The sequence below is a fragment of the Falco naumanni genome, chromosome 13 (assembly GCF_017639655.2).
Source record: "Falco naumanni isolate bFalNau1 chromosome 13, bFalNau1.pat, whole genome shotgun sequence".
Taxonomy (NCBI): Eukaryota; Metazoa; Chordata; class Aves; order Falconiformes; family Falconidae; genus Falco; species Falco naumanni.
This window is the reverse complement of record NC_054066.1, coordinates 18,387,061-18,409,814: the sequence shown is the minus strand read 5'-3', so window position 1 is coordinate 18,409,814 and position 22,754 is coordinate 18,387,061. Positions and strand designations below refer to the sequence as shown.

The 22,754-nt window shown below is 41.0% G+C and overlaps 2 protein-coding genes across 20 annotated transcripts in view; both read right to left on the bottom strand.

Annotated features, from left to right (window-relative positions):
* The window catches only part of LRCH3 (leucine rich repeats and calponin homology domain containing 3), a 68,261-nt gene extending 61,138 nt beyond the window's left edge, over positions 1-7,123 (bottom strand). For all 18 annotated transcript variants that reach the window (XM_040613004.1, XM_040613011.1, XM_040613015.1 and 15 more), the window contains exon 1: positions 6,860-7,123. In XM_040613004.1, coding sequence (XP_040468938.1) covers positions 6,860-7,097 — 238 coding nt within the window. In that variant the 5' untranslated portion in view covers positions 7,098-7,123. The remainder of the gene's footprint in view (positions 1-6,859) is intronic.
* Positions 7,124-8,146: 1,023 nt separating this feature from the next.
* FYTTD1 (forty-two-three domain containing 1) lies at positions 8,147-22,743 on the bottom strand. 2 transcript variants are annotated; one of them, XM_040612580.1, is made up of 9 exons: positions 22,577-22,743; positions 19,240-19,371; positions 16,126-16,271; positions 15,217-15,329; positions 14,300-14,396; positions 13,169-13,230; positions 12,256-12,330; positions 11,324-11,450; positions 8,147-10,219 (listed from the first exon to the last, which is right to left on the bottom strand). In XM_040612580.1, the coding sequence occupies exons 1-9, from the start codon at positions 22,677-22,679 to the stop codon at positions 10,124-10,126; spliced, it is 951 nt and encodes a 316-aa protein (XP_040468514.1). In that variant the 5' UTR covers positions 22,680-22,743; the 3' UTR covers positions 8,147-10,123. The 2 variants fall into 2 exon arrangements, with proteins under 2 accessions (XP_040468514.1, XP_040468515.1); XM_040612581.1 differs by having other exon boundaries at positions 8,147-10,215.
* Between the last annotated feature and the right edge of the window lie 11 nt (positions 22,744-22,754).

The following is a 22,754-nucleotide window of genomic DNA, read 5'->3' as shown; positions in this document are numbered from 1 at the left end:
GCAAATATTTTAATTTTCAAATCAGTAAAACTACCAGCTAGGAAAGAACAAAGACTCTCCTCACTCTAAAGAGGCTTCTGGGCTCTGTCAGTGAAAGCAGTGGTTTGTAGTGCAGAATCCTACATGAGGCTGAAGCAAGGCACTATCAGGACAGTTTTGGGGACTGCAAAGTGGAAATGTCCTCTTCCTGCATATATACAAAAATACTAACTTAAGCAAAACAATCCTATAAAGAAAAGACCACAATGTATTATCCTTTGCAATCTTCTCTAAGTATCGATAATCCAGAGAACTAAAGCAGTATTTTAACTCTAAAGCACGGACTGCCAGGACACTTTAACATGAATGAGTTTTGACCCCTCCACTTAGGAGAGGGGGACACAGCAGATGAAGAAAGCACACTGCAGAGCTCATGATTTCAGCTAAATACACAACTGCAATTAATTCAAGCTGTTTGGCTAACATTGGAAACCATGAGATCCAAGCCCGATTAGTTACTAAAGAGAGAAGAACCCTTGAATTGAGTTACAGCCTTTTCGTTAGCTACCATGTAATTTTATTTTTAACACATGCTATATAATTTGCAGTGTTTATTGTAAATAATTCTTTACTGCTGGTTCTTCTACTGAAGAAACTGATTGCTGCATTCTACAGTGAAACCTAAACCATCAGTTTAAAATTACTTGCATAAAATAATGTATTTTGCCAAATGAAAGCATGAGATTGAAATCTGTCAGCAGTAAAGTTTCACTGAATGCAATTCAGCTCTGTAAGCCACACTCTAAAAGAAAAAAATCCTAGGCTTACCGATTCAAAGTCTAGCACATTGTTTTACAAAAGATAATTAGCAAATCTACAACAGGTCAGTGGCAAAGGCTACAAAATAGAGTTCAGATGTGATTTCACAATTGATGCAAGTCAACTTAAGCTTACATATCTGCCAAAACAGACCATCTCATTCTTATCACCCCATACAGTCTTTCCACCCTCTCTGTTTGCTGGCACTCACACACACGTGAAAATGTAGCGAGCTGTCCAAAGATTTGATCCAACTAGTTACTGACTGAGCTTTCAGCCAGGTAAGTATGAAACAGCTTGCTGGAAGGCAATGACTACTGGTGTTGACTGTGCAGCAGCAGGTGCAGACAGACCTTCCCCATTTGGCATCAGCGTAGAACCTGGATCACATTAGGCTGTGTATTTACAACAGACTTCAGGGAGTACTTAACCAATATAAATTTGCTACCTCCAAGCACAGGTACAGCCACAGGAGAAGAGGGCTGGAAACACCATGAGAAAAACAAAGACATTTCCTTTCCTCCTAAACTTGAAATTGTCCTTCATGTGACTGCAGGACTCAGTATATTCACCTATCAATCTTCTCCTCTCTACTTTGTATGTAGTTACAGTTATCTCCAAAAAGGAGCATGTATGCAGACAAGACTGTAGTGGGTGGGTGGGTAAAAAGTCTGATCATGATAGAGGTAGGGAAGTGGAAGACTACTAGGGAAGTAACTAGAAACACATGCAACCCTAAACACCACTTAGACAAGTTTACTGGTAGTAAAAGTTTGATGGTGGGGCTTTTTGGTTTTTTGTTTTAAAAGATCAACTCATTAAACAAAGGCATTCCGAATGTCACTTACTACTTTTATTGCAACAAGGATTAGAAACTACAAGCTTAAGCTCCACTTCCCCAGATGCTATAAAACATTAGGCAGAAACACTGCCAGTGTGCCAAGAACCATTGAGCATCACTGCAGGCCTCAGCTCTCCACCAAAACCCAACAGAACACATACAACAAAAATGAACTACAACAGTCTACTGCTCTCCGTGTTTTGAGGGTAGCAAAATAAGCAAGAGAACCAACTTCAGTTTACCACCTTACCAAAGCACCACGCTCAGATTAATTCCGTTAGCCTAGACTAAGAAATGCCAGTATTTATGCACAGAACACACGTGAGATCAAGACTTTCTAATAACAGAAACGTAACAAGAAAGAAAACAAGAGGAAGCAAGCTAAATTATAAAGGGACTGACATAAGTAGGAGTCGCAAAGAGTGCAACTGAATGGAACAAGCTAGATTACCATCTAAAGTCTGGGGAATGACTGTCATCCTCCCTCCTTCTCACCCCTACAGCTACTAGAACCTCTGGACAGTGTATTTCCATTTAGGTTTTGGTAAGGGTAGAGAAAAGTATAAAAATCTGAGCACAAGACTCTGAACTACCTTAATGAAATGTTAGTTTTGATTTTTAATACTGAAACTTGAGATAATCTAAGCACCAACACTGCAAACTCTTCTGACAAATAGCCTGTGACTTGAATAAAGAATAATCCCATTTCCTTCTAAATTATCTTAAAGACCATAGTAAAACTATAGTCAAGATACAGTAACCCAAAGATGTTTTTTTGCAAACAATTATTTAATCTTAGGCTGGTTTAGATTCTGCTGTTTTGGCTTTAAGAACAAATGTTTGGGAAATATAGCCAATACTGTATGAGCCACACTGTACTTCTCAAGCTGTTTTACATTTCATCAGGTAATATCAACTAAATTTCTGGCAGGAAAGAAAAATACCAGTGAGACTTTTTACTGCAGAACACTCATATAGTAACTGTAATCCTTCTAAATGCATGCAAGCACTTATCATATAGAAATTTTATTGACACCATGGCCAGATTTTACCATTTCTATGGAAAGCTACTATGAACAAAACTCTGTAGAGATACCTATTGGCAAAGTTATTCAAAAGGTAGTAGCAGACAATTTTTTTTTCTTCCTTTGAGTCTTACTATCCTTTTTCACTACTAATATATTCCAGAAACAAGACATAGTACACTGCATGTAATTATCTTACTAGTTGATTTCCATACAACTGCCATTTCTTTTATTGCTTAAACCCACACGTTCCCATCTTCTCCTTTAAAAATAGAGACAGTGAGTGGTTTAGGTAATTACAACTGTCATAGAGGATTTGACAAATAACTTTTCTGCTCAATGTATGCTTTAGGCCACTGGGAAAGCTGTCAAATAATGACATCAGAGTCTACATTAACACTGGCAAAATGAAACTGTGCTTCCTTTCATATTTAACTTAGACGGTTTATAGCCCTTCATTTTTCTACTCCCCGGTCAAGAACAAGAGTGGAATAAACAAATGGGTTGTAATTAAACCCAGATAAAATGTGGATAGATAATGCAGGTTAAATGCAAAGAGTACAAAAGAAAAAGAGTACATCCTTGCTTTGTTAATGAAGAAGCTTCTCACTATTCATCATCAATGAACTTTGTAAAGCTTGAGTCACTTCCTAAAATTCCAATTAAGTTGTAAGAATGAGCATAAAGAACAGCTGCCTTCCCCTCTTTCAGTATCTAAGTTATTATTATGCTGCTTTTCTTGTACATGAGCCACCCCACATGTACAGGAACATTAGATGGACTACTGCATCACACACTGTGGGAAGCTACCTTCCTGCTAATCCAATTCAAAGCTCTCAAGCACAGACCACCCCATCTTCAATTTGATTTTATATTACATGATCTTAATTCCAGTTGAAGTACAAAACAACCAGGAACTTACTGTTACTTCAATGCCTGCTGAAGTTACCTGCTCAGTTCTGAGAACAACCTTAAGCACTGACTTTGGTTTAAAAAGCTGCCTGTGGGTCTTCACCACCTGGAAAACAGCTGTGCCCAGAAGCAGATGAGGCTCTGACATTACTAGAGAATTCACTTTCCAGTGAAAAGTTTAGTGACTGAGGCAAATGATTAACAAGGAACTTAATTTTTTCACTGATGCCTAACAGAAATATTATATTAACTTCCAAAATAAAAACACAGCAAACCTGATCTGGTCATATAGTTTAGTTTTAGGTAGTCCTGCAAGAAGCTGGGAGTTAGACTCAATGGTCTTTATGGGTCCCTTCCAACTTGAGATATTCTGTTATCTGTTTATCAAGTATTTTTCCACAGTTAAGTTACACCTGCCAGAAACTCAGCTCTGATGATTGTTTAGTGAGTGGTTAAGAATGGTACCTAGAAGCTATTACAGCTTGAGCACCATGGTTAGTATTACTGTCAACTCTGTATCCAATGAAATGTGATCTTTCCATTGATTTAATGTTTGAAAATGTACCTTACGACTGACATCTACTTAAAGGGATTCTCCCCTTACCCACCATCAACCTCAAAATCTGCACAGAGCACCCAACTAAACTTGATCAGGCATCTAATCTCTAATACCCTGTTCCTCCTGACCCGCTTTGCTGGTTCATCTGTGTTAACAGCAGCTTCCAGGCAAGGCCAGTGATTCTGTTAAGGCTTAAGGCTATGCTAGGTGCTGGTTTTCTAGAAGTGTAGTTGTATTAATAAGGGATGTGACTCATTCCCACCTCTTTAGCATTGATGCAGTTACAGTGACACGCAATTAGTTTTATTACTATAATAGGAATGAGCTATACCAGTATAACATGATCCACACTAAAGAGGTGTCTATTCTGGAACATAAAAAGGAGTAAGGTTTGCATATACATTGTCTTGTCTTCAGTTTATACTTTGGGTGGAATTCCAATGATTTTTATGAAACTCCACACAGACATGCCCCACCTGATGTGCTTTGAATCTTTGCAGCACAGCATGCAGGAAGGCACTTGGGAGTCTACAGTCTAGGCAGTTATTAAAAGTATTTATTTTAAGTGTTTGCAACACCTAACACACATATACATAATACTGTATTATTTGTGGCTATTCCCATACAAAAGGATTGGAAGGTTCACAAGAAAAAAAATGACATGTGGAAAGAAGCGGATTAAACTTGTAGCTGAGTGCTAAACTAAAAACTGGAGGTAAGAAACGGCTGCACGGATTTTTCTCCACTGTTCAGCCTTATTCAAAACAGAAAAGTCATAGAACAGACCACACTAAAGGCACAAGACGAAGTTATTCACAGCAGCCTTCAAAACAGAGAATTTAAACAAAATGTCTCCATCCCCCATCCACCCCATAAGCTTTGCTTCTTACAACTTAAGAACAGCTCCAGCTTTTTTCTAAGGTTCATTGTGATGATAAATGCACAAAAGTGTATGGTATGCACTGCCGCTTATTAGCATTTAATGCTTCTTGAACAACTACAATGTAAATAGTCATCACAATAGATGGGAACCTCGGTGGAAACAAGAATTCCCACAAATTGTTTAAGAGTACAGTAAATGAATAGTAGTATAAACAAAAAACCAAATCCCTCACAAATGCGTGTTCTGCATTTGCTTACAGATCAGCCCACTACACATACATTGTGCAACTGCATTTGCAGAAAACCCTTTGAACAAAAAAAACTTTATACCCTAACAAGAAGCATTTTTATTTATAGATGTGTCAAGTCAACCAAACGGCTGCGTCAAGGTTTGGTCAGTGGTTGGTTTGGGTTTTTTATATATATTTTTCTATTAATGACAGATTTTTGCAGAAATAGGTTGTTACCGGACAGAGTATGAAGTCAGACAATTTTAAAGGAGGCTCCATTGTGAATTACTTCACTGAGAGTGTATCAACAAACTAACAAACATGGTAACTTTAAAAAATGTGACATTTGGAGTTTATTTTTAAGTTTCTTAAGCTACAACTCAAAACACTAGAAAATCTAAATGACTGCATAGAAAGCAATCAAAGCTAAACAAATAGCGTGTTGACATCTTTTAAAACTACTCCTACTTCACTTATACAACTAGACAATCAAAACAAACATAAACTAGATTTGCTCTATACAATGCTACATCCTACATCCTGCACAAACTCTCATTTCCCAAGTCTCATCTCTGTACTCAATACAGTAATATGTAAACATACTCTGCAAACATGGTTTTGCTTATCATCCAGTGCTTACAAGTAAAGTATATATTTTTAATCTACTGCTATGTGCATATTTGAGGAGCAGAGGGGGGAAAAAAACTACTGCTTACTACACCTTGTAAAATATTTCTTAAAAATCCTTAATCTTTTTATCTGTATCATACAGGAGAAAAAAAAGAAAAAAACCATCACTTTGTTAACAGTAGCTTTCATATTTTGTTTATGGGTGTCATAACCATAATAGAAGCATAAGAGCAGAAGAAACAGTTGTCTTTGGCACATGCACACCTGACAGCCCGTCTTGGAAAGTTGTTTGCCCCTGCCAACACCACATGGGGAGAGATGGCAAGGGCGCGTATAGATGGGTATAAACACACACACCCTCACACAGACATACATCATAACAAGAACATGCCTGGCTAAAACCGCAGCAGTACCGAGAAAAGCCTCATCACTCGTTTTAAAACCGCCTCCGAGAAGGGAAACACCTCTAGAGTAGAAACGACAAAGAAAAAAAAACCCAACGAAGGGAGCGATCTCACGGGGCCGAGAAGGGCGGAGAACCCTGCCCCGGCTCCCTGTCCCGCCGCGGGCCGGGGGAGGAAGGGCGGAGGGGGGCGGCCGGAACGTGAGGGAGAAGCGGCCCCAGCGAGTCCTGCGGGCACCGCCACCGCTGAGGGAATCCCCCCCACACCCCTCAAGAGAATGAGGGGGGCTCCACCCCCCCCAACATCCACTGAGGAAATTTCTCCTCCTCGCGCATCCAGCTTCAAGTTACTGAGGAGGCAGCAAACTGATCTCCTCAGCTTCACTCTCGGCGGGGGGAGAACAGCCACCCCCCACGCCCCCGCCCCGCGATGGGGAGCTGCCAGGGCCCGCCACACCGGCTGCCCCCAGCCCCGAGGCACTTACCAGGGCAAGGCAGGGCCAGGCGTCCCCCCTTCTCCCCTATCCTCCTTTTCCCCGCTGCGCCGGCCCCCCCGCCCCCCGGCGCCGCGTCCCTCACCGGCCTGGGTGGTGTCGCTGAGGTCGTGGTTGGCAGCGCTGGCCCGCGGGTAGTCCCGGAGCTTCCTGCCGCTCAAGCTGAGGGTACCGCTGGCCGCCGCTTCTTCTAAGGCTCGATCTAGGGAGCGGCTCCACGAACCCGGGCCTGAAGGGCCGGGTGGCGGAGAACAAGCCGCCGCGTTCCCCGCTGGCATCACGGCAGAGCCACCCTCCGGCGCCGCCAGCACCGCGGCCGCCATTTCCCCCCGCCGCCGCCCGCCGCCGCTCCGGCTTCGCGCGCCCCTGCGCAGGCGCGGGAAAGCCCCGGGTCGGGCAGGGCGCGCGCATGCGCCACCCGTGACAGGGCGCGCGCGCAGCCGAGCCGCCCGTCTCCGGGCGGGGGGCAGGGGGACGCGCGGCGCCTCGGCAAAATAACCCGAAATCAGCTCTTTTGGGGCGTCATTTTTCCATTCGCCTGGGGTAACCTGGCGTGCGAGGGGGCCCGCCTGCCCCCGGCCACGGCGGTGGTGCCGGCACGCTTTCCGAGCTCCGGAAGCGTAGGCGCCCGGGGTGGGGTGGGGGGACGCCCCGCCGGCTGCCGCACAACGGGACACGGGAGCCAGGAGGGAGAAGTACCAACTGCTCCGTGTCTTTTCCTCGATGTCATCAATCCTTAAGGAGTCGCACTCGTTGCAGCGTCCGAATAAATGCCCACCTTGCTCCGGGAAAGCGCCGGCCTGCTGCTCACGCTGCAACTGTAGCGTGTCCGCAGGCTGCCTGAAGCTGGCGAGGGAGAACCAAGGGCTGTAGGCACCACCTTACCACTGGTACCTACAGGCTGTAATTTTTTCCTGCACCATCAATGAACAGCAGCACTTGCACTGCTTACCGGAGCCTTCGGCCAGCACCGCGCTCACCGTCGTAGCCCGTCAGGGTGTTCCCGCTGACCCTGCAACGCCAGGCAGCGACTTCTTGCTAGCAAGACATGCTCCAGCAACACGAAAACCAGTGCTTGGGCCGAACATTAAGGGAGCTGGTACTATAATCACGCCAATCCACTAAATTAGACGGTGCTACTGAAAAATAGGTTCATAGCTGACATTTAAATGCAAGTGAGCTTATACGGTGCTCAATTTTCAGGCTATTAAGCTGGGCAATGAATGCAAGCCCTCTTTGAATTAAATGTTCCAAAGAATATACCAAATAGCGGCTTAGTAAGAATTGAGTAATTAAGAAGCCCTTGAAGGATACCAGAAAAATCACATAACCGATGTATCGCCCAGGTGGTTATAACAGGAACAAGACAGTATGAAACTGTAACTTTTTATTAAAAAAAAAAAAAGAAAAATTAACAGCTTCAGAATAGATCAAATGTAATAACTTCTCCAAAAAATACCAAAAGGTACAGTGTAAAGCATCTTCTCATTAAATACAAACTAGCATTTTTTGATGCATTGCATCAATGTTTTGCATCTGTGCTGATGCAAAAGATTTTTTTTTTGTTGCATCCTGGCACATGGAAAATGTATACACTGAAATAAGGTGACCGACACCACTTTACTCAAATTCTAACAGTGGGACATTCTTTTTAAAAAAAATCCTACTAGTAATTAAGAAAAATCTCTTAACACCATTACGTTTAGTTTGTTTCTGCTAAGGTATATCTTTCAACATTAAAAATAAGGGTTTAAGTACTATATAGCATCAGGATGCACTCTGACTTTAAAACTGCTGTACAAACAAAAGCCCTTCTACTGTCAAATGCTCTTCAACGTTGAAGTTCCTGGTAAATGCTAGTTAACTTGGAATTTGAGATAAAAATGCAAGGAAACCACCTCTGTAAGAAGTCAAATGTAAATTCTTCAAGAACAATAAAAGGAATTAAACCTACTTCAAAGACCATAAACATTTCTGGATGCAGCAAGCCAATCAACCTGACTGCACCTAAATCTCATTGCTATAGAACAGTGTTAAGTTCATCAGTTCCTGGTCTGGAAGCAATTCTGAACAGGTGCCTCAGTTTTAGGGATCATAAAAATAGACACTGAGGATGTTTCAGTTGTTACCATCCTGCAGATTCTGAGGCACAAAACTAAGCTTAAAGCAAGTGACTACGTGCTCCTGCTTAATGCCTTACACATGCTGGCAAACTGAGGGCTTTCCTCCAGCAATGTTCCCTACTTTCAGCCAATTTCAAGATGTCTGACCACTTCTGATGAGCTTCACATCTTTACTCTCTTTGGTATATACAAACAAGTGCCATTAGATTGCCTGCCTCTGGCTATTTCTAAGAGCCAGAGAAAACCCTCTGGGGCAAGGTATGAAAGATAACAATTCTGTCTGGGAGGGTAAGGAACTCTACCATACCACTGACCTCCCTGTAAACTGTTGCTTTTATTCCTATGAAATTACTCAAAAATATGAAGTTATTGCATTAAGTTTGTGGAAAAAAAACCTTAAAAAACAAATAGAAAGCAAAAGTTTCAAGAAAAAATAGGAGACAGGCATACTCCATTTGCAGAGGAGGAAGATGAACTTGAGCTAATTGTAATATAAATTACTCTCATACTGCCTGTGCAGTATTCCTCCAATATGATCTAGAAACTTTTAAGGATAAGAGTACAATAGTCCCCATCCCCTTTATATATTTTGGGTCTCAACTAATAGCTTTATTTATGAAAAAGTGAGGATGCAAAACATTAAGTTTTCAAGAAAGGAAAAAAAATTGAACTTCAAAAGCACAAAGAAGTACAACCAATGCTCCCATGAAAAATGCTGCTACATCACTACCAAAGTATTCACGGACTGAGGCTCTGTGCCAAACTGCAGTCCAAAGGAAAGTTCATAGCCAGTCCCTAAAAAACCCTAAAATGGGGTTTGTAATGAAACAGTTACACAATCTTTACCATAACAGAGGGGTCAAAGAACTGATACTGAGCACTCCTAAATAAAACAAAAAAAAAAACCCAACAAGAAAACCCCAACCCCAAAACTTTTAAAATTCATGTTTGCAAGATGAACCAAAACCAGTGTTTGTCATCAGCTGGGCCATGTAATCTTTTCCAACCAGGTGATGGTGCCACTCCAGCAGATCAGTTTCCCCACTTTCCCCCCTCAGGGCATCATATCTTTTACCATTTGAAGTAAAAGTAATAAAGAGAGATAGTTCTGCCACCATTTTAGCAAAAAGTCTAGAGAATTTCAGTGACGTATGCTGTGTTCTTTTGCCCACTTTTATCTCAGTTTCTTAGGTAGGTGGGATCAGTGCTCAAGTCCATCTGTCAGGTTAACCCACTGTTACAAAACGGCTTCCTTTGTTCTGCGACAGTGCTGTTCTTTGTTCCTTCAGGATCCCAAAACGTTCGTTCAATGTCATCCCTGTCTGAAAAATAAAGTCTTTTAACCATAAACTTAAAAGATGTTAGGTTAATGTAATGAAGGTAACAGAGACAAGAATAATTTTTTCCTCATTTTGTATCATCACTTGAATTCTTAATTGCCTTACTTTGATTTAAAAACAAACAAAAAAAAACCCAAAAAATGAAGTTTGATTTGATTTCATTATTTCCTGCATCATTTAAAAAATCAGATGGGACTATACATCAAGAGCTAGCATTTCTCAGAATTTGTTAAGAACACATGGTACACGATGTACAATGTCAAAACTGAAAGTCTACTCAAAATATTGTAAGTTGAACTGAGGACAGACTGAAAAAGGGAGCTTTCACTACACTCATTTCCCCCACACAGGTTCTATGCAACTTCAACAAATGCAGCATTCTAACCATGTTAATGCAGGTTGCTTTCCAGTCCATCCAGTTGAGGCACTAGACTCGAATCTAGTCCAAAAGTTCAACTATTTTCACAATACAGTAGCAGACTATTTTTGACATACTGCTTATTCATGGAAGGAACAAATCCAGACTGACACCCTGACCTCATGTAGTTTTCTACAGCTGGTAGTAAGGAGCTGATTATAAGAGAACTCCTTCAATGACAGCACCAAGATTCCTGCACCAAATTGCCTGCCTTCATGAAACTTACGAAAAATTGCTCATCTTTCAAGCCTTTACATCATCACATTTAACTTTTTTTCCTAGATGCATAGCAAAAGCTGCCTTATAAATTCAGCTGTCAGGGTTCCATGCACATTACACAACTGCAAGAAGCTCATCCCTGAATTATACACAGCTGTTGATTCAAGCACAGCAGGAACATCAGAAGGCTTTCAGAAATAGTCAACATTTTACATCCCATTTAAAGCATGTCAGCATGCAGGACATGAACTAGAAGAACAGGAACAGTGAGTTTAGGTACTTGCTTGAAGTTACATAGCAAGTTAATGGAAGAACCAGAAGTGGAAACAAGAAGTAGACACTAGTTCCCTCTTTCTGTCACTAGTGAGCCTAGGAGGAAAGTGCCTGGCTCACTGGCTTTTATCTGTCTTGGAATTACTTCCACAGTTAAGGAAAGAAACTGCATTTACCTGTTTGCCAACACTATTGATATCAAACTGCAATGGAACCCCTTTAGGAATCTTCTTCTCTTCAGATTGGTCCCTCTTCATCAGAAATGGTGGCACAGGAGTACGAGTTAATCGTAATTTCTGGGAACTGTGAAAGAAGAATATTACAAAGGACACAGTGAATATATGTTTTATGCAATAAAGCCTTAATGCAGATAGCATTATGAATGTTTCATCAAGCCATTTGATCAGGCTGGATGAATAGCTGGAAGGCACAAATTCGAGAAGGTAAAAGTCAAGCAGAACTATAAAGGGTACCATTTGTAATTGCTTTCAGACAGCAAGTGTCCCGGCAGGAAGCCATCTTATCTTTTCTCTCTCCTACTGACAAACGCATCATTTGCAGTTAATTATTCCCATAAATACAAAAAATAACAATTGGTAGTCTTCCTTATAGGTAAAATGCTACTAATGAAAGAGCTACTCAAGAGATTTTTAAAATAAAACACCTCAAGAAACAACAGTACCATCAATTTCCCAAAGACAAATAAAGCAATGCTTTCTTTAATCACAACTCCAGCAGTATCTTTATGGATCAGGGAGGAACTATTACCATCACTCATCAACCAGATGTTCATTCATTTTCATTCAGATAGAGAAGGAAAAGAGCTGCAATACAGTGATTTGGGAAAGGCAGGCAAGATGAAAATCTATCAGCCCACCACTCTTCAACTCTATACACCACAATAAGCCCCCAACTGGGACATGCCTTGTGAAATCCAGCTGTGATGTTAATACAAATATAGCTCAGAAACGGGGCAGGTTTAGAAGTCTTCGCAAAAAGCTGTGACCTTCAGATCACCTGAGATACTATCTGCAAGGAACTTACTAAACGGCTCAGAACAGTGATTTCAGTTACTTAAGAACATTTCAGAACTTTTCTGAAAACTCACACTGGGGTTATGATTGCTCCTGGGTTGTCAATAGACACAGTCAGAATCCCTCCACTTGTGGTAGAAGTTCGCCATCTAGTTTGAAAACACAGAAATCACTTACAAAAATGTGGCAGAAGTTTCAATACCTTTAAATGTGTGTCCAAAACGCTGGCTAGTAAAGAATGTACAAGCTTTCAGAATATAGGCCAGTATGAACACCACAAGCAGTCAAACAATCTACAAGGAGCTTGGTTATTGATTCTTGTATTTTTTTACATTATCTAAACCTATTCAGGTCAGTGCTACATCACATGCTGGCAGGGTGTACCAGAACTACAGCACTGGTTGAGATGTTCACTTCTTTAAAACATTCGGTTTCCTTGCCACAGATGGGGCCATAATGGTCCTCACAGCAAACCAGAGGTGACAGACTGCAGGTCTGTGGCATATGCTGCTAGTAACACAACTCAGCCTGTTGTGTTACTAACAAACAAGTTGCCAAGAGCCTAACAGGCACAGAATGATATGGGAAGAATACGTGGGCGGAAAGCCAAGTATCTACCTTGTGGCGTGCCTTGTTTACTTCCAAACTGCTCCATAGGCTTATATATATATTATTATTTTTTTTAATAAAATAGAAATTACTTCAAGAGCTCAGGAGAACACTGACATTTGAATTTTTCTTCCAGTCTATGCAGTATTCACAAGTGGTAGAGATTAGTCTGATCCTCTGAAGCTACCAACTTCCCCCTCATTCCTGCAAGCATCTTATACAAAGTCCTCCTGGTTAAATCAGAAGATAATTTTCACTGTCACTCAGCTGATGCCTACCCAGGGGGGAAAACCCCATTCAATTATCATAGCCAGGAAGCCACAGCTAAAACAAGAATCATGAGTAACCAAATTGAAGTTTTCCAAATTAAATACTTACTGACGAGTTCTCTTTACTGTCTGATTATCAAGATCATCTGTTGACTGCACTTGGGCCTGCACCTGAAAACACATCAATACAGACACTGGATTTGAATACTGCTTCAATTCCCATTGTAGCAGCTGGAAATATAGCAGTTAAAAAACCAGAAATTTAAAGCTGTTTGTGTGCTCTGCATGAACGGGGCTGTACTTTCAGAGACTTCAAAGATAGCTATACAACTCCTTTGTAAGACACTGGGAAAAAATTACTTTAAGAACACAAAATGATTTAAAAATTGTCAATGACAGTAACTTAACCAATAAAGAGATGGAAACATTTTTGAGGACCATGTCAGCAAACATACACTTTACCAAGGTACACCAAAATGTTATCAGGCCAGCAAGAAAAACCAGGCTAGTTCCTAACCTGATGAATGTTAACATACATAATATCCAATATGCTACTAAGCCTCACTACTGTTTGTGAGGACTTTGGTTTTGGTTTTCTCCCTCCTGATCCTGTCCGTAATTCCACAATCCATATGGATGGAAGACAACAGCTACTTACATTCACAACAATGGCAGACATAGAATGTGGGTACAAATGAAAACTGAGAACACCCCTTATCATGCACTGCACACTCTCTATTCTCTATCTTACTCAAAACAACTAAAAAATACTTAGGTAATTAAAATAATAACTTAAATAACTAGAATATATACACACACCCCAAAAAAAACCACCCCAAAAAAATTTAAAAAAAACCCCAAACCACTCCATAATCAGATTCTAAAACACATTTCTGCTCTAACCTTCACCCAAAGGTAACTTTTGCAAGCTGTACAGTGCTTTCCAACATTTACTTTTAAAAGGAAAAATTAATACGTGGCAACTACCCTCAAACATTCTGACAAGTTCCATGCCCCTCTGAACAGTCCAGCTACACTGGAACAGGAAGCAAGACTCAATGGGTTACAGTAACTGAAAAGGACAAGTACATTACCCTAGAAGAACCCGTACCTATTTCCCAGTCCACCTAAAGTTTCTACTCAGCTCTGATACTCAGAGTTAATTCATTAATATCAGAGTTATAGGTTAGCTTAGAACCTGTGGCACAATTTTGTTGTTGTTTTCAGTGATTTTTATTACCTTCAGGCCCCTTCTGAACAGGAAAGTTGCTTGACGAGTGTCTTTCTGCTGATTTAGTTTGTTTCCAATTCTGGCAAAAGTGGACGGCATGTTATTCCTGTAATATTTATTAAAGTATAGTTATCAAAGGCTCCAAAGATAACATCTTAGACTATGACAGAAGGCAGGCTAGAGCCCACTACGTCCCTAAGGACATCTGCAACGTTGCCTCTTTGAGGCTGAACATTTGTTGCAATAAGCTGCTCATCTACTAGGAACAAAACACATTACTCAAATGGAGAAATCACTTATGTTACTTGGAAGCTTAACACTCCTACGTCACAGGACAGTATGGTCATTAACTCTGCTTTTTACTTCACTCAGTATCCTCCAGCACTTTAAATGTTGCCGATTAAAGTAAAACAAGTCTTGGTATGTATAAAGAAAGTTTGCTTACACTTTCTACAATAGTCACATAGTGAGAATTTTCATCACGGACACCAGTTAAGATGCAGTTTAAAACAGGCATGTTAATTCCAGCACAAATAAAACATGCAATAGCTTCCATGAAACTGAAGATGGCACCAGCTTCCACAAAGGCATTTTATGTAGAAAGTTCAGAAACCCATGGCTTTTGTTTCAAAGCTACCAAAATCCAGATTGGCCATTTCCATATAGGCTGCCTACGATTTAAACGAAGGCAGAATACCAGGTGCTCACAAATAGAGTGCTCTACATGGTAATAAATATCTGGCTTTGTATTGAGACCACATTTGTTCTGTGCTTGGCTTCCAAATTTGTAGAACTTCATACACATGATGGTCTTGACTGTATTACTACTGCTAGTACCTACCATCTTCTCCTGGACTCAGTCCCATCAAATAAGGCTCATTGGAAAATTGTCAAGAACAGTTCAGAAAGCAGAGTTGGTATTTTACCTTCTATTTAGTGGGGCAGGCCTCCTAAGGGCTGGAGCTTGCTTTCTCTGCATTTCAGATTGTCTCTGCAGGTTTGTTTTCTTTTTCAAAACAGGGTAATTCCGCTGTGCATTCTTAAAAAACAGTAAACATACATAGCATATATGTATACTGTGCACAAACACTTTTCCTTCAATTCCAATTTACAAACTGCATAGAGAATACATTTGGCTTTGCCTACCTTTCACAGTCTAGTATAATTTGAAAATAACTTCTACACTTGCATGAGTTATATATATATTCCCCTCCTTTCCAGGCTACCCTCTCCCCCCCAAAAAAACCCACCAAAAACAAAACCCAAGAGCTTAGCAGTTACTTTTTGGTTATTATATCTCCCCAAACTGAAAAAATACATGCTTCACACATCTTTAAAATTATTCTTCACAAATCCAAAAGCAATCCCCATCCTACAATACTGAATGAGATGGAGTAGACAACACACTGGAGGAGTACAGAAGAGGGAGCCTACTGATGGAGTTCAGTATTTTACAAAAGCTTCCATTTTTGTACATGCTTAAGGTCTGGATGCTGGCTGAATCACTGGTTTGTAACGAAGCAATGCAAATACAAGAAATCCTAAGAAGTGAGCTTTTCTTGTAAAAATACAGTTACTATCTCCATACTTGCACAGAACACACTTCTGTACTTCAATTTTCATCACCTGCAACCCAATTAAGTGTTAAAACAACTTTCAACCTAGTCATTAACCACGCCCTCTAACAAACAAGAACACAGCTAACACATCCCTAATTTAATAAAAGGCTGTACCAGATGTTTCCATTTTATATTGCAGTAACACTGTGCTGAAGCCATTGTATTTAATTTTTTTTAATCTCTTCTTACATAAACCACTAGAACTGCATTAATTACCTTCTCACTAAGTGGTTGTCTGTTCAGGGGACTAATTCCTTTGTGCGAACCCACTGCTTTCTTGGCTGCCAAGCCGGTTATAACTCCATAAGAACGCTTCTTCCCTGCTATCTTCTTCCTCCGTCCCAAACGATTTTTACCATAACCTGCAACAAGCATGAGAAGTTCAACAATTATTATTCAAAGAAAAAGCTTACTGCTTTAAGATGCTATGCAGGCAATGCAAGTTATTTGGCTGCAGGCTTCAAGCCTTAGAGCAGAACCTATCACTATACTTTTTAAGACAATTTGGTCATTCAGTTATTTTAGCAGGTCTGGCCCAAGCCCTAGCACAATAATCAGCTCCTCGTATAGATCACAGTTTTGCTCTAGTTCATTGCATTAATTTCTGCTGCTAACATGTCTACAGGGACAACTTAATTCTGGCATAGAAATCTACCAAAATACTCCGAAATGGAACTTCATCAAGCACTGAATAATACAAAACCAAACCAAAATAAACCCCCAGCTCTCTACCCATTCAGCAAACTTTAAATTACCAGTTTTATTAAAAAAAAAAAGAACAAAAGCAACTTCAAAGCTTATTTATTTAGATCAGTGGTTCCCAAGACATGACTTAAGAAAAAAGAACATAGCAATTGGCCCACAACACCATATTAAACAGCGTATGAATTACATCACATTTAAAGTGTTTTCAATTAGAAGTCGGCATGGCAGTCTGCATGAAATAGAATGGAAAGCAGCCTTTGAATATAAAAGGTTTGTAAGTCTGAGGTCTGTAGTATAAACATCTCAGATCTCCAGTTACAAGGGTCTGGTTAACCCTGTCTGGAGCCACTTAGCCTCACGCTATGAATAACAACCATGTTTCAGTTTTACCCTCGAGTATCATCCCCTCTACAACCTCAGACTGCAAGATAAATTTAAGACTAAGGAGTCAGCGCTATAGCAACAGACACATTAATTTTGACATATCTGACTTCATAGCATCGATAATAAATCTGTGTTTTTTCATGAGGCAGGAGCCACCACATGAAGTACGCTATGGACCAAAACACAGCTTAGATAAATTTGCCATGGAGAAACTGCTATGTACCCACATTTTGTGGGTGGTTAGCAAATAATCTTTTCAAAGAGAAAAGCTGAGAAACAGGGTTACTTAGGCTGAAAGGGACCTTACGAGAGCTCTGTGGACCAATCTTTGCTCAAAAAAATGACAACTTCAAAGTTAGCTCAGGCTGCACAGGGTTTTGTGCAGTTGCATTCTGTGTATCACCAAGGACAACTTTTATTTAAAGAACCATATTCTTCTCTCTGTTTCTCCCCCCGAATGCTTAAAAGAGTACTAGCTCAAGTTCCTAGCTTCTTTCCAGAATTTGGCAGCCATTTCTAAAACCGCAAAGAATTGAATTCTGTTGATCATTTGTGGTTTCTGTAGCTGTCCATAAACAACTGAGAATTTGCAACTTATCAGAGTAACTTCAATGGCAACAAAGCAGCAATAAATCTGTTGGTCATAAGCTACTAATAAGTAGAATGCTCAGAATAATTAAATATATCTTCTGCTCAAAAAACAATATAAAAGAGGTTTGCTTTCAACAGCAGAAAATGTGTGGAGTTGTATAGGAAGGAGCAGTTAAAGCTATTCACAATGTTTCAACATGCCGCAAGCCCATTTTACAAAAAATTGTTTGCTTTTTCCTAGAACAAGGGCAAGCAAGGAGGGAGGGTTCCATGGAAGTAAAATAGCTGCCAAGACGGTCGTCTTTAGAGTTTTATATTTGCAGCTCAGTTTTCTCCTAAAATTTTAAATTCTAATACTTGCTTCTTTTGTGCCCTTTAGATCATAAACAATTGCATTTGACAACAGTGGTCATAAATAGAAGCCTACATGTTTGACAATCTTAATCTTTGACTTAACTTCACTTACTCTTCACCTACACCAATATTCTTATACTTGGGCTGACTGATGCACTGTCACCAATTGATGCACAAGTAACACTGCTATGTTGGCCTGTATAAAAAGCAAAACTCCTCTGAGCCCTGAGCAACAGGACATTCCACTGATCCCCAAAGACATTTACTCTAAGGTGCTAACTACCAGCTGCTGCTACAACAAACACGAAGCAACACAAAGAATAGAATGGGATCACAGTGAATACACCAGACAGATGTGTATTCATTTTAAATGAATGCTACTAAACAACAAATTGCATGTGTTAACTTAAACACCTAATTAGCTTGTTTTGAAGTAAGCTTTCTGATTAGACAGTACTTTTCTATGTTTTGATCATCCAGTGCCAAAAAGGTACTTTTCAAAATTAAATGTAAGCAAAACCAGCCTATACTTCAAAGAGGCGCTGGCCAAGTACTGGACTAAAACCTGTGAATCATTTTAGAATATGACCCTTGTTTATCACAAAAAAACTGACAGTTAACTCAGGGAACCTTCAAGTAAAGCTATTATTGTGCTCTTCTCTCACTCCCTTTCTATATGATTTTTTTTCCCCACCCTTTTGTATTCCACTGTAAAAATATTGGCTTAAGGTGGCTGACACAGTACTTCCTCTGTGTCCCAAGCTCTTAACAAGAAAAGCCAATGCAGACACTCTGCGCTATCCATTTATATACCCCAGAACCAGCATTACAGTCTGTAGAAACAGCTATTTTGGGAAGGCCTACTACGAGAACTCTACCTAGCAAATATAAATAAGCTGGATCTTTTGCACAAAGCCCTGAGCTCTGGCAAGGCCTCCCCATTTCCTAATATACAGGCTTTGATATAAGCACTCTTTCTATCCATCTCTGAGAAGGGATAAAGTATCAACACAATTTCTAAAAATAAAATGATTTTTTTAAAAAAAATCAGAAAGTAAGTAAATTCTTCCTTGACTTAACATCCCTCAAGCAGCTAAGCTCCTATCTCAGTAACTTTCTCACACTGAACCAGAAACAAAACCAAACATAATCGGATCAAAAAGAATCAAATTATAATCAAAACTACACATAATAATATTTGAAAGACACCTGAACTGACTGTATCAATCCATACATTCCATTAGGTTACATTTCAGCTCAAAAGAGATACTGCACAATCCACATTATGTTTGGCACCTTTCTGCTGTTGGATTCCCCACTTGGAGCCTGGTGTCCTGAACTGTCGAGTTCGATTCTGCTGAAGTCCTCTTTTCATTTTAGGGGAATATTGCTTTCTCTCTTCTTTCTTGTTCAGTTTAATTATATCATCTGTAAGAATAATAAAAAATGAAGAATTTGACACACTGCAGATATACTCTAGCTCTGAAGAAAAAAACTTAGCAGCTTAAGAGTCTTGGCAAATAGACCAGTTAACCTTGCAAGGCTAGCACATACAAGTTAAGGTTCCAGAAATATTATCACTATAAAACATCCAGTCCCTGTTAGTCTTACAGCACTTGCTTAATAATATAATGCCCTAGCAAAAGAGAAGCAGTTGCATACATCCAAAAAACCCAAGAGGCTTGAAAGATCACGGCATTCTGCCCAGCATTAAATTTTAAACTGAATGAGTCATTAGTTTTTATACACCATTAAAGAAAAAATAATCCCATCTCACTCCCAGACTTTGCAGATTCCAGACAAAATGCTGGTTCAAGACTTAGCTCTTCCATCCTAAGTTACTTAAGGAAAAATCACACAGCAAGAACTCAGCCTATCAGTTATCTTCATATGTTCACTGAGGTTGACATGATAGGAAAAAAGCAAACAAGACTTCTATCCCCAGGTATCTGCAATCCAAAAAATCATCTTACCTATTGTCCAGGGCAACAATGCTGAACAAATTAATCAGCTTAAGAATACACGTAAGGTAATAAGCTGATGAAAAGTGAACAGCAGCAGGTCTGTCAAGTGCAAATCACACCACATCAGTTTGATTTCCTTCACTGACCTGATAGCTGGCTCAGGAGACAAGAGAAAAGCAACAGATGTGTGGCAGGCTTTTATTTGACTGTTAGCTTAATGATCTTAAATCAAAGTGCCAAATTCTGTTTCTTGCATCTAGATCATGACAGCATAACAGATAAAAATGTTATGTTTCAGCGGGGAGCTACTACAAACATGTCGACATCCTTTTTTGAGTCAGGGAGAGATGGGAACGAGGTTACTGCATTTGAGTTCAAATGGACTCAGATGGCACAGAACAGAGAAAACACCATTTTAACAAAACCCAAACAAAAATCACAGCATTGTTATCCAGTGTTTTGTATAGTGCTGAAGTAATGCTAAGAGAAAATCAGCTTACATTGCTGTAAAAATGATTGAATATTCAGAAAAAAAATCTTTAGGATAAGGAATACTGATACATGTCACTCAGGGTTTGACTTCTATAGAATCTTCTTTACCAAAGCGATGATCCCTGGAGCAAGGATTACCAAACCATCCTTTTTTATACAACAAAGGAAACCAAAGCCACTTCAAAAGGGTATACAGCTCCAAAATAGCAGTAACTATCACTGCCAACAGCAGCACTCAACCAGGAGCATTATTTGAATGTAGCACCAATAGTAAAGTGATGTTCCACAAAACCTGAAACTTTCAAAACTGTTAGAACAGAACATGTAATTCTGCATAATAGCTGCTCCCATTCCTGTGTATCCATGATACAAACCCACCACTCTAAGACCGCAGTTCCTTGCTTCACAGTTTTGTCTGCTCCATCTTAAATCCCATTTTAGCAAGTTAGTTGTTGATGCACACAGGGTTACAAGTTTTTAAACGGAAGAACTTAAGTTTCAGCTATTCTCTTATTTGGGGAAATGAAGGGTATCTGGGACTTTATGCATTTGTTTGCTTCAGTGTGTCTCAGCTTTCTCCTGTCCTGCCCTGAGATCAGAAATCAAACCTACAGTTAGAACAGCTGAATAATCTGGGAACATTATCAAACTGGAAGCTTAGCTTCAGATGAGTTGCACATAACACACCAGCAACAAAGCCAAGTGTATTACTATATGAGAAAATACTGAATATTAAGATCTAGATTTTTAAGTTTTCCTAGATTAATGTTGTATCAATTTTTTTGATATCACGACAAATGTGGGTCACAACAGCCTCTTAAACAAGGTATCACCACGACAACACAACAGCCCTTTGCAATCTATTAGTCAATATCCAGAACACGTAGTAGTGGCTAATCAAAAGATTAACTTGGCCAAGAAACATTGGAATATACGAAAATACAACTGGCCACTCGGAATCAATAACTCTATTAACCTTGATAACCTTGGAAACAAAGATTCAGTGTGCTACAAATAAAATAGATTTATATGAATGCTGTAATGCTACTCCACCATTCACTCTAAATGTCATTTAACAAGTTATCTCCACTGCCAAAACAAAGAACTCCACCAGATTATGTACTGAAGGAAAAACTGTACAAATCCACAAAGGCTAAACCTACAGCCAACATTCTAGTTCACATTATGACTTTGCTTTTTGAAGTGAATATCCTGATAGTACCCATCTACCACGCTCTGGTAGCATCATGGAGCAGCCTTGGAGTGTACAAAACCAGTTGGCTTTTGATTTTTTTCTAAAACTAAACTGGAAGGTGCACTCCAGGAACATACCATAAGTGTCCCCAACTGTTAAGGGAACTCAATGCATAGTCCCAGATCTACTCTGAGATACCTCTTTGAAATTGCAGAGATGTCAGTTTCTCAGACACACTCCAGAGACACAGCTCTGCAGATGTGTAATGAGGCTGTGCAATTAACACACAACCAATGGGAGGCCAAGGGTTGATTGTCACAGGAAACTACGTGGTAGAGATGACATCACGCTTGATCCGACTGGTAAAGTACTGCAAAAGGGTTACAAAGGAGACTTGCCATTACCGACTTCCAAACCTGAGAAGAAAATAAGGGCAAAGACAGCCGAGTGGCAATCTCACAACGCCCACCTCTGTAACCAGGAGTGCCAGGCGAGGTCCTGTGACGCTCTCCCGGGAACCACCCAGCAAAAGGCTTGGGCGCCGTGGGCCTGGCTGGTGCCAAATGCACGCAGCGCCCCGGTCTTCAGCCTGCTTCAAACACCCAGAAGGAACAAAGGGGACCCATCCGGCCCCTCCTTAGCCAGGGACGGCGATGCTCCCAGGCCAGGCCCCTGGGAGCCCCGCTGCTCCCGGGGACACAGCCGGGCCTCGCCTCCCGTCCCCGCCGCGGCGGGCCCACAGGCCCCGAAGCCAGCTTCTCATCCCGCCCCCCCGCGCTCCAGCTGTGGTAGGCTCCTGCTCCCCCCCACCCCCCACCCGACTTGGCGCAGGCCGCCTCCCCACGGCCCCCGTTGGTTCCGTCCGCGCAGGGGCCGGCAAAGCCTGTTGGTTCGTTCCGCTCCCCTCGGCCCCAGCGCTTGGTTCAGCCCGCGCCCCTCCACCCGCTCCCCCACAGAGGCGGGCCCGAGGCGCCTTCCTCACCGAGGGACATGTCGATCTTCTCCAGGCTGTCGCTGCTGCCGTTCCGGGCCCCCGCCACAGCCGAGGAGCCCGAAGGCGGCGCCGCAGCCCCGAACCCGCTCATGGCTGCCCGCAGGACCACCGCCGCCTCCCCTCACCGCCTCGGCCGGCGGGCTGCACGCATGCGCAGGGCGCGGAC